A 14064-nucleotide genomic window follows, 5' to 3' on the forward strand; every position below is an offset into this window, starting at 1 on the left:
AAAATTAGAAATAAAAGCAAAAGGTATGTAGCGAATACTCTTTATTAATATATCTATCAAACTAGCTCGGTACATGGCGCCGTCTATTGTATTTAGTGAATACATTTTTTTACCAAATTATATAAATAGGCATCCGCTCCTCGCATTCATTCTTATTTTTGCATCCATAATTGCAACCTTTTTACATTTAAACAACTATTCTAAACTTTTTTGCTTTAACCAGGCCTTAAGCTCCATTTTATTACAAGTAGTTGTTGCCACTTTTATTTGCTCAGACCATGTCCAAAATATTCGAAACAGAAAATGATTTGTTTGGGTATGCTTTAAAAGAAACTATTATTGTTTGGCGCGGCTCGCCAACTATCAATGATTTGAAAGCATTTTTACGAAAAACAGAAGGATACAAAAGAAGATATTAAGATTTATACCATAGGGTATGACAGAGTAAAGAAGTGCCAACATTATTTGGAATATAAACCTAAATATTCTAAAAATGTTCTAAGGAAACTTGAAAAGATAAATATGGAAAAATAAAAATTGACTCAGTGGAGATGACTCATAATGTGACATGCCCTCCACAGATAGAATGCGGTGCCAATAATATAACTAAACACGTGTATGCTCTCGTGTGTATCGATAAATTGGCTCATTGCCAAGACGCACTCAAAAATAAAATGACACAGAAAAACTTTGGAGACTACACATTTTCGGAGAAATGATTTCAAAGATTCTTAATACGATCCGAGGCAGTCCCCAGCGCTAAATAATACAATAGGCACCATCACATGCCATGAGACCTGTTATTGTATTAGTGTTTTGGTTTCAGTTAGTTATTTTGTATTAGTCTATGTAAACTGTCGACTATTATTCTTAAAAAGGTATATATAAATAATAAAGTGAAGCCCTTATAGCAGCTTAAGCTTGATAGCACCAGATTTGTTAGACATGGGAACTGGCGCAGCAATTGTAACAGACTCGGCCCTAGGATCCGCTGCAACAACAGCCCCCGTGCCACCCGCATTACTAGAACCGCCATCACTTGCACTCTCGGATTTATCATTTCGATTCACGGGCGTCTCCACGACAACCCCGCTGGTGGATGGCACATGCGCATTGGCCACCTTGGCCTTCTTCGCCAGCTTGCTATCGTTTGCATTATCAATCGAGCGCTTCTCTTTGTTTTTCGATTTCTTTTTGTTAGGATCATGCAGGCGCGCGCGTGGCTGGCCCTCAAAGACCTCGTCGGGGAGCTGGGCCTGACGCAGGAATCGAACAGATATGGACATGAGGTCATCAACCCAAACTTCGTTGCCCTTGACCAGCTTGATGAACTCCTGTGTGTGCCAGGACAGGTCCATGCGCCGCGCGCCGCTAGTGAACTGGTCCTTCTCCTTCAGGAGCAACCCCAGGTAAAAGCTTGACGTAAATATCTTCTTTTCGTCCTGGGGCTTACCTTCATTGTCGGCAGCATCCGCAGGAGGACCGGATCCACCATTGTCGCCGCAATCGTCTGCGCTTGTTTTCTGCTCGTCGGCTGCTGGTGTCCCAGGTGCCACCGGTGTTGATGACTGGTTGGGGATATTGCCGTCACGGATTCTTTGCAGCTCCTGGTCGGAGGCGCAAACAAATTCATGGTCATATCCCTTAGTGAAAGGGTGCACCAGCTCAATCAGATTCACCTCCTCAAGCCTAACCAAGTATTGGCGCACGCGGGACTCAATGAAGCCGCGCAAGCGGTGGTGCGCTTCTTCTTTGGTCGATGTGACATTCAGCTGCAAGTAGAACTTGTATTGGCGGAAGAAATCATGCTTTGCAAACAGGGCGGTCCACTCGGCCTGTCCCTTCATGATGCGCTGGGAGATCTCGTAGCCGCGCTTAAACTCGGACCCGATGATCCGCTTCGTCGACGTAGACACATTGTGAGTAGCGCACATGGATGGGTACGCCGGCGTGATGATGGGCATCTTGTGCAGCTTCTCCGCTGGGTAAAGCTTGGGGTTCCACACGCGCAGGTGCATGTTGGCGTTCTCAACGTGCTTAAGAAATATGGGCAAGGGCCATCTCCAAGCAAGGAACACATAGAAAAAGCGCGACACAATGGTTGCCGCACAGGCGTTGGGGTACAACTGGCAGATGCGCGCAACAAGCATGGCCCAGGCGACACCACCCAGGAAGCCCATAGAGTTGGAGTAGATTGCCCGACGCTTCGCCCATAGCTTGATGCAGCGCAGCGCCAGTCGGAAGCTGACAACATCGGGCACTAGCCTCAGGATCTCGTCGGTCACCCTGGAGCCGTTGACACTTCGAATGGCCTTCTCGTCGAGGCCGCGCAGAACGTTGATGTTCAGCAGGTCCTGATCCTCAGGAATTGTCGGTTGCTGCAGCGAGGCAAAAGTCAAATCAATGTCTACACCGCCAAACTGCATTTTGATGACCGGAACGTGTGTTTCCGGCACCGGGGTCATCTCGGTAACCTCACTGCGGCTATTCAGCAGATCCACCATTATGTGAAAGAAATCATCGCGTGTCACATGCGATGGCGCTACGCACAAAATATCAATATCGGCTCCAGCGCCGTGCACGCCCAGTCGAAAAGATCCGAACGCAAAAATTTTGCCGCCGCACGAGCGCGCGATATTCTCAGAGAGCTTATGCTTGAGTGATGCCAGGTATACAAATTCCTTCACAAGGTTGTTTATTTTTCCCAGGACGACTTCGCGGTTCTTGCTCTCTGCATCACTGTCAAACTGGCCCTCGCGCTTGAGGGTTTCTAAGAGCTCAACTGTTAACGCTTCTTCCTCCTTGCTCGACTTGTTTACACTGATTGGAGGCGTCACACCCAGGTGTTTTGATTCGCTCATGTGTTTAAATTGTCCAGCTTCCTGATTTGTTTGCGAATGAAAGAAAAATATATGGTAATACGGCACGTACAGGATAATTTATATAAGGTAAATAGTTATAAAAAGAGGAATAAATCGAAATGTAAAAAAAGAGTAAAACGAAACGAAAATAAAAGCCAAAGGTCGATTTTGTTTTTACTCTATTTTTTGTGTGGTATTCGATTTGGTTTGTAAGAATGATGGCGGCTCAACTCAGCTCATCACACCTAATAATACTGAGCCGAGTCATACGCCGTTCATGCTTGATGCAAGATGGCGCTTTTCGCTGCCACACCTAATGTGTGAAAACCATTCTTCAATATGAACAAAGCCAACGTTCATCAATATGTACCGCCCAAAAAACAACTTGTTTTCTGCTTATGTAAAAATTGCTTTGTTTTTTGTTTTTTTGAACGCGTAGTTTTTTTTGATCGGCGTGTAACAAGCTTATAATTTGAAGTTTTGGTTAAGTGATTATAATGTTTTTTTGACACATTCCCTTGCTTGTGCTTCACTCGCGCGTTGAAAAAAACAAGCAGAGCTGAGTAAGAACATCTCAGGATTAGTACAATTATATGCAAGGAGTATATCCCGTGCCATGCGGTTTTGCATGATGTATGTTTCAACGCCAAAATGTCTCCCCCACATCCCCCCTTTCCTCCTCCACCTCTTTATTTTACCATTGCGTATTGTCTTTACAAACATGTGAAAGCAAATGTTTAATAGGTTTGTATGGTGCAAAACATTGATGAAAGTTGACTTGTCTGATCCCCACGCCTTGTTTTTTCTTTTCATTTTTAACAATGATTATTGGAATGCATGGCTTGACGGGAAAATGGTCAAAGTTGAATAGACATATATTTAAGTTGTGTGCGCTGTGTTTTGTACTGTCACATGCAGTGAGCACCTGAAACCAATTTGCATTTACTCTTTTTTTTTGTAAAATTTATTTTGCTTTACTTTATTTTTCTGCACTGTTCAGGTGTCTTTTTCACCTTGCTGTTTTTTTCTTCAAAATTTTTACTATTAGTTGAATGCATATATCAGTAGAGGGCACAAGACACGCAATATCACGCTTGCATTATCACTCCTACCATTTGCGCATCCCAGCATCATTTATATACACCGACTACTCGGTTGTATATTGATTTTTATTTTTGAATTGGTATTATAAACTTTTAATATCTTTCATCTCTTGTCTGGCTAACTGTTTGATTGTTACTTTTTTAATTCCTTATATTTTCTTGTATTTCTAACCCCATACAATTTACCCTTTATATTTCACGCACGCACATACCGTCCTACACATATCTTGGCGAGTACAACCTTAACCATTTTTAAGGAGCCACCGCGACAACAAACAAACAAACTATTGTTTATAAAATCAGGGGAGTCGGGGATATACGAAAACACAATGGTTGAATTTCAAACTTTTGGTTCCACAAGTAGTAAGTCAAATTATTCATATCTATTGTTGCAGCCAGAAACAATCCAAAAAGTGAATTTAAAACCCACACATATATAGGCAATATTAATAAAAAATTATTACTAACCAATTGTAATATATTGTTCCTTCCCCATCCATTACCGTTTATCCGTTTATTTATTTTTCTGATTATCAATTAGAATACTGTTTTATTTGTGCAGGTAAGCTAAATAGTAGTAACGCTCGTTACAATGGGCTTGTTTGTTCGTCTGCCAATTATAAGGATAATAATATAAATTGTAATACGGCAGTATTATTGATGACATCATGACTAATTATCTTCTAAAAAATAAGTATACTGATAATGCTGCCATTTTTTACGTGTGTAGCACCGTGCTATGTGCCAAGGACAACCGACAGACTATCAGAATTGACATGTAAGTCAAGTTAGATCTAAGCTGTTTAAAAATGTCTATACTTTTTCATGCTAGACATTACTAAAACGCTTATGACTATGGCTATTCATTTTAGGTCGTGACCGCCGCCATTTGACCAACGCGAGAATACTCGGATGGAAAGGTATATCGCACCCAGGACTGACATGGCACTACGACCATGAGCTCAACGCCATGACATGCCTAGGCTACTCCTGCCCTATTTACACAGAATTTAACCCGACCGCCCACAACCAAAACAGCTGTCTCTCCGTCCACCGCTCCTGCTACACGCTTCTAGCGGAACAGCTGGAGCGCATAGAGGGCTCCCTGGGCAGCTGTAATCTCCTCCAACGCCTCTTGCCGCATATAGATTCCCGCGGAATACTGTCTATGGATAAGTGTCGCAAGATAAAAAAACAGAGATCGCGAATGAATTTTCACTTGTCACGCACCAACACGGCCACCACGGCCACTACAGCCACCATCACAAATACTACTATGGCTTGGTCAATGTGCGATCCAACGGACTTGCCCAATATTGATATTTTGAGTCCAAGATCTGAGGCCATGGGACTGTCACCTGTCCGGTTTGCTGATACTGAGAGCAAAATGTACATGGCAGAAAAACACACTATCTCCCAACAGCTATTGACCCCGCCCATGTCCCCGATGAATACCTCCATGGAACAATTTGACATTGCACCAATCTTCACTCTATTAACATTGCCGGTCCCTATATTGCTCGGTATATTCTCATACTTGCAGTTTCATGAGATTCTGGCATTGTCACAGAGCTGTTCGGTGCTCAGGAGATATTTTTCAGCAGAGTCTCAGGTCTGGTCGCAGATGTGCCAGTCGACGCTAAAGTTTACGCCAAAGTTGTTACATAACAGGCAGTTGGCTGAGTATTATTTGAGAGTGCGCGGGAATGAAAGAATGGAAACAAAGGTTTTGGTGCAAAGGAAACATGTTGAAAAGGTTATTCAACAATTCATGCACTCCAAGCTAGTCAAATAACATGATCAAACACTTTTTATATATATAATTATTTGCTAATATCATTTTTATATGTTTGAAAATGGTGTTTAAAATCGCTTTTAATGGCGTGTTTTGACTGGCATTTATATCCTCGCATTCATGCCATTTATTAAAAATGGAGAAAAGAAAGAAATAGCGCATATTGTTTTTTATCCGCAGCAGCCGCCACCGCCAATAGAGCAAGCCCTGCTGGGACCTGTAACCCGTGAACGCAAGTCATCCATAGTCACCACCCTGCTTCCAAAACCACCAGAGGAAGCGGTACTCGCCGGCAATCTTGGGCGCAACCCAGAGGAGCGCCCATGATTACCGTCATCCTCCAATTTCTTCTCTGTCTTGTCCGATTGGTTGTCCTGCTGCGTTGCCTGCTGTGCCCTTTTAACATACAATTCCCGCCGCTTCTGCTCCTCTGTCACTTGCTTCTTGGCCCTCTGGCGCTGTCTCCAGGCACCTCCTGCGGTGGTGGCCGCATAGTATAAGAGGACGCTGGTCACGAGTAGCGGGAAGGCGTAGGTTGAGGCTTGGGCGACATAGGGCTGCAGCGCGCCGAGCGGGTCCATTTCAAACAAAATAAACAATATAATACAGGTCAGGTGTTGGTGATTGTGGTTATCAGAGAACAAGCGATGAATTCAAGAAAGCGAGGGGGGGGGCTGAATTCGAGATGAATTTTGAAAATTGGGATGGCAAAGGATAAAAATAAAAGTGCAGAAAAAGGTGAGTGGAAGTAAAAAAATGCAATGAAATAAAATATCAGGCAGTTGTAGTTGTGATGTAAAGCTTTCCACAAAAGTCATCGCTCTCATTTATTTTTATGCATGGGGTTTTCGAAAGTAAACCTTTTTAATTGGCTGCCTGGGGATTAATATCAGCGAAGAGCTTGAGCTTGAATGGATAATTGTGTTCAGGCTGTGTTGCAGAAATAGCTGTCGCTAGAGTATAAGTTTTTGATTCTGCACTCATCTCTTCTTTTGTTGGATAGGATCTCGGCTGGACTCAGAAGGCGTCGCTGCAGCGTAGTACGCGCCAGCATTCTCCAATTCGCTGATGTACTGCTTGGCCATGACACCTCTCGGCTTTTCCTCGTTGCTGTTGCAGTCAATTGGCATATAACATCATCGATCGGCATTCCAGGTCTGCAGGCATGTCTCGTTGGTGCACCACAGCAGGCTGTGGCAAGGGATCTTTTCTCGATGATTTTGTTGACGAGCTCGGTTGGCCCACATCCCGAGACTGGAAGTTGCTGTCCCCACTGCTGGTCTGTCCAGCATGTCGTGTTTCTCCTGCTGCCGGATCTTACGCTGTGTATCTCTTGCCCTTTGACCATCATCCACACTTGGTGCCATAAGTTCCAATGATTGTTGGCTGACAGGTAACCAACAGGCTGTGGCGCATCAGTTGCGGTGCCGCCATCTGTGCTCTTGGGATTGGCCTTGTAATTGGCCTTGCCGATTTTTGCGCGAATTGAGCAACCCGGTGATGTTTCTACATCTCGAAATGGCATGCCATGCAAAACTTGTATGTCAAGGGCTTGTCGATTAGGAACACTTTGAAGCCGTGTCACACAGCATCAGCTCGCGCCTGCCGGGGGTCAATAAACACAGCATGGCCAATCCAGCTGAGGATGTCGTCACACATCAGATCGTTGATGTAAGGGAGCCGACTGTCCCGCTTCTTCCGCTTCCGCTTTCGTTTTTTTGACCCCTTTCTCGATGTCAGCAGCTGTCCTGGCGTCAGCAGCCTTCCAGGTCTGCTTCTTGCGTTATTTTAAGGGCGCTGCTTGCTTTGACAGCAGGGTGAGCAGTGGGTTGAGCGGCGGCCCAGCATTTTTATAGAAATTTTAGTACTTTATTTTTTGCAAATAAATTGAAATACTAAAAAAACCACATTTTCTCTTTGCAAAATAAATGAATCAATGACAGCGTGCGCTTACATTTTTCAATTGTGGAAAAATAATAATAATAATAATAATAATAATACTAATAATGGTTTTTAAACCAACACCCCCTTTATTAAATGGGTGCATCAAAATGCAAGGGAACAGGAGAGAGAAAACAAATAGAAAAAACAAAAGGACCCAATAAATTATTTTTTAATCGTGAGAGCCACGAGTAACGTCAGCAAAAGTGGGTTTCCTGCCCTGCGGCGACGGCAGTGGTAGACCAAATGAAGCGGCATTTTGGTGACGCAACAGTGCATCAGTATCAACCATTTGTCCGGATAAACAGCGACGCGCCACTGCACGAGCAGCCAGCCCACTGACCGTATGCAGCCTTGCCACGCGCTCCTCAGGAGTAACCAAGCGCGCAGCACTCGGTCTCTGCCCACCGCCACCACCGTTGCTCCCTGTTCTCAGCCCCAGAGTAGAGCTGCGGTTAGTTTGCCCACGTATATGGCCCAAGCCTAGAGATATGGCTGCCGGTTTACTGTCCTGCAGCGCACCGGTCGGTGGCGGTGGCCAGAACACCAGGGCTGGGGGCGGACTGACCGGAGAGCCCATGAGTAGCTTGCCGTGTCCCGCCACCAGAACCTGCTGCTTGGGCGACACCGATTGCTGCGGCGAGTCGATGCGCCACTCGGGATCGCCTATCTGGATGGATGCTGAAATTGAACGCGACTCGGATAATCCGCTAGAGACTTTCTGCGCCAGCGATGGCGTGCCCAAAGCGTAAATTCCGGGGTGCTCTCCCCACGCGTGGTGCAAGGGCGCCGCCTGCGCGTAGGTTGACACCATGAGCCCGCATGGGTCCTCGGGCGGGGTGTACTGCCCATTGGGTTGCTGATGCTGATGCTGATGCTGCTGGTATTGTGCGGGGTACGATGGCAGAATCAAAAATGGGTTTGCACTCATTCCGTACGACTCTCTCTTGCTCGTCGGCCAGAGGTTGCACAGGATATCGTCAATATTGTCAGACTCTTCGAGCGCCATATGCTGCACCTTGCCTGTGTTGCCTCCAGGGCGACTCACTGACTGCTGTTGCTGTTGCTGTTGCTGTTGCTGTTGCTGTTGCTGTTGCTGCTGGTACTGTGCCTGGTAGCTGTGGAGGCTGCTGGGTCGCTGCAATGTAGTATGCATAATAACGAATAATAAATATAAAAAAAGGGGAGAATAGGGAGAAGACGAGGATGAAAAAAAGGAGTAGAGAAAAATATGAATAATAAATAAATTAAATATGGCGGAGAAGAAACTGAACTAGTATAGAAGAAAAAAAGTTTTTTTTTTTCTTTTTTTTCTTGCGCCTTTTGAACAATCGGAATGGAAAAAAGAGGGTGGATGGGGACTGAGAACTCTTGAGTTCTTGCGATAATGGGCTGAATTAATATCGACGAATCCCAAACAGCCAGAAAAATAAAAGTAAAAAATAAAAATCCTGAGCCTCAAGTGTTCTGTTTTAAAAAAAAGTCTGCTCTTTTATTTTTGGCTTTAAACGCGTAATGTCAGGTACGCAAGTTTTTTTTAGAGTTCACTCAAGAATGAAAAGAGGATCAAAATAGAGTTGGAGGTGAGCAAAGAGGAATGCAAGCCTAACACAGAATTTTAAATGAGATGAAAAAAGGGAGGGGGAGCAAGGGGAGAAGGACGTGCAAAGAAAGGATCTGCTGCTGTGGCAAAAGCGACGATTGTAATATGTAAAATAAAAAAGCAATTGTTTTTTTTGCATGCGATGTGCATAAACCTTGCAGAAAAATAAGAGCAAAAAAAAGATGGCGCACGCAAGGATATAATGAAAATATAATGTGCTTGATAAAAGGCAATGATCGTCCGTGGTTCGGGCGTTTGTAAAAATATATGATGACAAAGAATGGAATATACACTAAACGAATATAAAAAGTTACGCTGCCAGTGTGTGTGTCTGTGTGCGTGCGTGGGTGTGCGTGTGCGTGCGGGGGTGGTAAAAAGAGAAAATTATAAGTGCTAATTATAAACCTCGTGTCTTTCTACGACAAAATAAAGGTATAAAATAAAATAAAAGGCAAAAAGAATGTGCGGAGAAGAGAAAACCCCCCCGAAAACTTGTTGGTTGGTTGGTTGGTTGGTTGCTATTGTTGTTGTTTCTGTAGTGAAACGCTAAAAAAACGAGGTAAAGCTGAAGCTTGCACTTGCAATCAAGTAGGTACTATGTTTTGCTTTTTGATGATTTAGCAGTAAGACAAAATAAGAAGAAAAAGAATAATTGCTTAATTTGTGCTTTTTCGTGTGTGTTACCGGTACGAAATATTGGATGGCGTTTTTTTATTTCTGCCGAGTACGTGTGTAAGGCGTTCGAGTATGGTGCAGAAAAAAGTAAGTGTTCCTCCGTTTACTTGGGTTTACAAAGATAAAAAACAAGGGCTGGGATAGAAAATAAGTTAAAATAATAAGTTAGAATAAGTACAAAATAAATAAATAAACAAAAATAAGAGTTCAAGAATGATGATGACGATGGCGATGACGAGGAACAAACACGCTACTCTTATAGTTGATTTTAAAAAGAGGATGGGCAATAAGCACCAAGAAACTGTCTTCAAAATAGAGAGTGAGTGGGTGAGTGAGTGCTTAAAAAATACAATAAAAATGTGGTGAAAGAGAGAATTTTAAAAAGATGTTTTATAAGTAAAGGGTGGGACTTTGAAGTAGTGTAAATAGCCAAGTCTTTTTGTACAAACAAGCACAGGAAGAAACAGAAAGAAAATGGCGCCAATTTATGTGGCGAAGAACTGTGATAGAGTGCAGTGCAACAAGCAAAGAATAAAAAGGATGGAAAATAAAAACAGGATTTTTTTACAAAGAATTTCTTATGAATAGACGATGTGAAAAGATGAAAAGAAAGAGAGCTTTGTCTTTGTCTTTTTCCTCTTTTCTGGCTCTTAATGATCTTTTTTTTCCTGTCATTGTCATCAAACTGTAAAAATGAAGAAAAAAGAACCACATTGCTGGTCAAGCTCTTTGTATTTTGTATCAATGTTATTTGTCGCTCTCTCACTCGCAGATCAGAGCCTGGCTTCTGGCCTTGCCACTCTCAAGTTTTTATCTTTAATTTGTGGACTATCCACCCACACATTCACACAAAAAAATAAGACCAAGAACCAGACCGCTGGTGAGTTTGATAAACACACAAAAAAGATGTGTGCGTACATATGCGTGTATATTTAAAAACATAAGACAGTGTTGGTGGATTTGAATGGAATGAATACGATTAGAGGCCCTTGCCGTAATCCTTCGAGCTGTAAAAAATGTTCAGCTTGTCGAGCAGCACCTGCAGAGCCGTGGCCCATATGAGAAGATTTGCAGCGACGTCATCCTGGTTATCGCCGAGCTTTTTGTAAAAGTCAACGCGAGAGGGGCAGGCCCTCATGGCAAGATTAAATGCCGCCTTGACAACAAAATTGTGGTACTGCTTAATGGTCCTCTCGTAAGCAATGGTGAAAGAGGCGGAGAGCTCCTCGTTGGCCGTGCTCAAGTTCTTGTTGACGCCCATGGCAGTAAACTCGAGGCCTCTAATGCAATCAAAAATAATCCATGCATGCGATAGAAAAAATAAAACCGATTAGTATGCCACCAGCAAAATAAAACATAAAAATGAGGGAGAGGGTTTCCTTGCTTTTTGACAGGTGCACATTCTTTCTTTTTCAACTTTACCTTTTCAACCACAAGAGCCCCTGGGTGGCAGTGCGGTCGCTGGTACCAGCCTCAGCGAGAACAATCTTCTCCAGGGTGTTGAACGCCTCGGGATTGGATTCATGCTTGGTGCGGACCTTCTACAGGAAGAAAAAGAAGAAGAAAAAACGAAACGAAACGGGACTGGTTTTTTAAAAGTGTAAAAAGTATCCATTCTTTTCAATCGCGCTTCTAGCCTTTGTTGTGCGCTGGCCAAGCAGCAACAACAAAAAAAACTGCAAACAAATATATTAAAGCTTACTTTAATGTTTCCTTGAATGTCATTCTTCACAATGACAAAGGCGGCGGAGCCCAGGTCGTCAAAAAGCATGACAACACCATCAGCGGCCTCCAGGAATTCAACAGTGTTGATGCCCTCGTTGGAATTGACATCCTCAAAGCGGCGGGGAACGCGGTCGATAAAGTCGGTCATTTGTAATTATGCAATAAAAGGTGAATTGAGGACTGCTTGCAGATTGCGAGAGAATAATAATAATAAATAAAAAAGAAAGTGTGAGAGAGAAAGTGCTGTTTGTATTCTTCAGTTAACTGCACAGCTAGAGTAGCTGCGCTCGCAGGTTTATAAATAGACTTGTAAAGCTGCTAGACAGATGGTATCTTTTGTACCTGTTCTATGTCGTTGTCCGCAAAATCCAAAAATAGAGCTGGAATCGTCATCATGGCCGGATTTCGTGCTCAGAAAGTACCAAAAAGCAAAACGGTCCAGAGAAAAAAAATAGATTTGTGCTTCTCGCACTCTTTTCTTAAAAAGCAAACGGTCCAAAGCGGTTTTGTGATTGCTGCCCATAAAAAGCACAAAGGTGCATTTGGTGACGTTGAGGCGGCAAATTGCATGGCCTTAAAAGGGCGCAGAGCACGCGTTTTAATAGCGCACACAAAGCGGCACAATATCCTATTTTCCTACGCTCGTTCTACTTAATCGTAATTCCAACCATGCGCGTCAAAACAGTTCAGATCAACTGGCATGACAAACTGCCGATATTTAGCGTCGACTTTGACCACAGCTACAGCGGCACAGGCTGGCGATTCGCCACAGGCGGCGGCGACAACAACGTGCGCATATGGCGGCTACGCACCCCACAAGAGCGCGAAACCGACGCGCAGTCTCCGGCCGTCGAATTCCTGGCCAGCCTCAACCGACACACAGCGCCGGTCAACGTCGTACGCTTTGCTCCCGGAGGCAGCCGCCTGGCGAGCGCGGGCGACGACGGAGTTATCATTATCTGGCGCCAAGTGGCCGAGGTGGCCGGAGAAGATATTGAGGCGTGGCGGCCGGCAGCAATGCTGCGCGGGTCGCTGGCGGATATTTGCGATTTGGCTTGGAGCCCCTGCGGCGGGTTCATCGTCAGCGCGTCGGTGGATAATACGGCGCGTATCTGGGATGCCCGGGAGGCAAGGTGCTTGCAGGTGCTGGCCGACCATACACACTACGTGCAGGGCGTTGCTTGGGATCCGAGGGGCGAGTTTCTGGTTACACAAAGTAGCGACCGGTCGGTGCGCATGTACCGCTGGCTGGGCGCAGCCAAGGCGGCAGCGCGGCCGGGGTCGGAGATAGCCATGCCTCTGGCCGCTCACTACTCGATGCCGCGTCTGGACACTGATGCTGGGGTTATGGAGGCCAATGGCGAAGACAGCGCACGGGAGGATAGTGGAGACACCAAGGATGCGGATCTGCAGGGTATGGATGTGGACTCGGCACAGCACAAGCCGGCTATCCGCAAAACACAGCGACTGTTCCACGACGACAACTTAGCGTCCTTCTTCCGCCGCCCGTCCATATCACCCGACGGCCGCCTGGTGACCACGGCAGCCGGCATCCAGCGCGACCGCGCATCGCGCAACACCTGCTATGTGTGGGCCCGCGACCACCTCCAGGCCGCGCCCCTTCTTACTCTGGGCGGCCACACAAAACCAGTTGTGGCCTCTCGCTGGGCGCCCTGCACTTTTGCCCCGCGCGAATCTTCTACTTCGACGCCTTGGGTTGATTTGCAGGAGCCTTGTCGGATGATGTTGGCTGTGGCATCGCAGAATGCCGTGGCGCTTTACGATACGTCGGCCGGCGCTCACGCCGTGGGCCTGATGTCCGGGCTGCATTATGCTGCTATCACGGATATTGCCTGGTGCAAGGACGGCTCACATCTTATTATCGCATCTATCGATGGGTTTGCCAGCATTGCTTCTATTGAGCAGCCGACAGAGCCTGTTTATGTGCCTGGAAACGAGGCATCCGCCGAGAGTGCGGCTGGCGCGCAGGAGCAGCCGCAGGCGAACTCTGGGTTGACAGAGGCTGTTGCTGCCACTGCTGAGGTTGCTTCTGCAGAGGCGGCGCGCAATAAGGGCAAAAAGCGCCTGGCACCGACATTCATCAGTACACTTTAGAATTGCATTTTGTTTGTACTGAGAACCTGCACATATACTATTTGACTACCAATTTTGGATTAATTGCGAGCGACAGAGCTGCAAATGCAAGTGCAGTTGCAGTTGCAATTACAACAAATTTTTGCTGTGCCTGCTGACACCCTTTTTTTTCTTCCCGAAACAGTCTTTCGACGGTGGGATTGATTTTCATCACTGGGTTTTGCTATTTTTGAAATCTGACAATAGAGAAAATAATAAAATTTCAAA

General features: G+C 45.2%; 7 protein-coding genes across 7 annotated transcripts; 2 read left to right on the top strand and 5 right to left on the bottom strand.

The window, feature by feature from the left end:
* Positions 1-819: 819 nt before the first annotated feature.
* Positions 820-3001, bottom strand: BX661DRAFT_184970 (Poly(A) polymerase central domain-containing protein). The gene has a single exon (XM_051536638.1). It carries the CDS (start codon positions 2859-2861, stop codon positions 906-908), a length of 1956 nt encoding a protein of 651 aa, XP_051390315.1. The 5' UTR covers positions 2862-3001; the 3' UTR covers positions 820-905.
* Positions 3002-4359: 1358 nt separating this feature from the next.
* On the top strand, positions 4360-5789 carry BX661DRAFT_184973 (uncharacterized protein). Its single transcript, XM_051536639.1, has 2 exons — positions 4360-4742; positions 4837-5789. The coding sequence occupies exons 1-2, from the start codon at positions 4670-4672 to the stop codon at positions 5757-5759; spliced, it is 996 nt and encodes a 331-aa protein (XP_051390316.1). The 5' UTR covers positions 4360-4669; the 3' UTR covers positions 5760-5789.
* On the bottom strand, positions 5790-6542 carry BX661DRAFT_184974 (uncharacterized protein). Its single transcript, XM_051536640.1, has one exon. The coding sequence runs from the start codon at positions 6338-6340 to the stop codon at positions 5930-5932; it is 411 nt and encodes a 136-aa protein (XP_051390317.1). The 5' UTR covers positions 6341-6542; the 3' UTR covers positions 5790-5929.
* A 30-nt stretch (positions 6543-6572) lies between these two features.
* Positions 6573-7666, bottom strand: BX661DRAFT_41546 (uncharacterized protein). Its single transcript, XM_051539152.1, has one exon. The coding sequence runs from the start codon at positions 7282-7284 to the stop codon at positions 6685-6687; it is 600 nt and encodes a 199-aa protein (XP_051390318.1). The 5' UTR covers positions 7285-7666; the 3' UTR covers positions 6573-6684.
* A 47-nt stretch (positions 7667-7713) lies between these two features.
* Positions 7714-8799, bottom strand: BX661DRAFT_184977 (uncharacterized protein). The gene has a single exon (XM_051536641.1). It carries the CDS (start codon positions 8707-8709, stop codon positions 7873-7875), a length of 837 nt encoding a protein of 278 aa, XP_051390319.1. The 5' UTR covers positions 8710-8799; the 3' UTR covers positions 7714-7872.
* Positions 8800-10863: 2064 nt separating this feature from the next.
* On the bottom strand, positions 10864-12305 carry BX661DRAFT_184982 (uncharacterized protein). The gene is made up of 3 exons (XM_051536642.1): positions 11681-12305; positions 11401-11519; positions 10864-11258 (listed from the first exon to the last, which is right to left on the bottom strand). Exons 1-3 carry the CDS (start codon positions 11849-11851, stop codon positions 10958-10960), a joined length of 591 nt encoding a protein of 196 aa, XP_051390320.1. The 5' UTR covers positions 11852-12305; the 3' UTR covers positions 10864-10957.
* On the top strand, positions 12306-14045 carry BX661DRAFT_184984 (WD40-repeat-containing domain protein). Its single transcript, XM_051536643.1, has one exon. The coding sequence runs from the start codon at positions 12373-12375 to the stop codon at positions 13816-13818; it is 1446 nt and encodes a 481-aa protein (XP_051390321.1). The 5' UTR covers positions 12306-12372; the 3' UTR covers positions 13819-14045.
* The last annotated feature ends 19 nt before the right edge of the window (positions 14046-14064 follow it).

This window comes from Kickxella alabastrina (genome assembly GCF_025024165.1).
Source record: "Kickxella alabastrina strain RSA 675 chromosome Unknown BX661scaffold_17, whole genome shotgun sequence".
NCBI classification, from domain to species: domain Eukaryota; kingdom Fungi; phylum Kickxellomycota; class Kickxellomycetes; order Kickxellales; family Kickxellaceae; genus Kickxella; species Kickxella alabastrina.

Coding starts and splice junctions, on each gene's coding strand:
- BX661DRAFT_184982 (XM_051536642.1), bottom strand. CDS start 11,851: ATGACCGACTTTATCGACCGCGTTCCCCGCCGCTTTGAGGATGTCAAT. Junction 11,520..11,680: donor ACATTCAAGGAAACATTAAA/GTAAGCTTTAAT, acceptor TTCTTCCTGTAG/AAGGTCCGCACCAAGCATGA. Junction 11,259..11,400: donor GGGCTCTTGTGGTTGAAAAG/GTAAAGTTGAAA, acceptor TGATTGCATTAG/AGGCCTCGAGTTTACTGCCA.
- BX661DRAFT_184977 (XM_051536641.1), bottom strand. CDS start 8,709: ATGGCGCTCGAAGAGTCTGACAATATTGACGATATCCTGTGCAACCTC.
- BX661DRAFT_184970 (XM_051536638.1), bottom strand. CDS start 2,861: ATGAGCGAATCAAAACACCTGGGTGTGACGCCTCCAATCAGTGTAAAC.
- BX661DRAFT_41546 (XM_051539152.1), bottom strand. CDS start 7,284: ATGCCATTTCGAGATGTAGAAACATCACCGGGTTGCTCAATTCGCGCA.
- BX661DRAFT_184984 (XM_051536643.1), top strand. CDS start 12,373: ATGCGCGTCAAAACAGTTCAGATCAACTGGCATGACAAACTGCCGATA.
- BX661DRAFT_184974 (XM_051536640.1), bottom strand. CDS start 6,340: ATGGACCCGCTCGGCGCGCTGCAGCCCTATGTCGCCCAAGCCTCAACC.
- BX661DRAFT_184973 (XM_051536639.1), top strand. CDS start 4,670: ATGCTGCCATTTTTTACGTGTGTAGCACCGTGCTATGTGCCAAGGACA. Junction 4,743..4,836: donor CAGACTATCAGAATTGACAT/GTAAGTCAAGTT, acceptor TATTCATTTTAG/GTCGTGACCGCCGCCATTTG.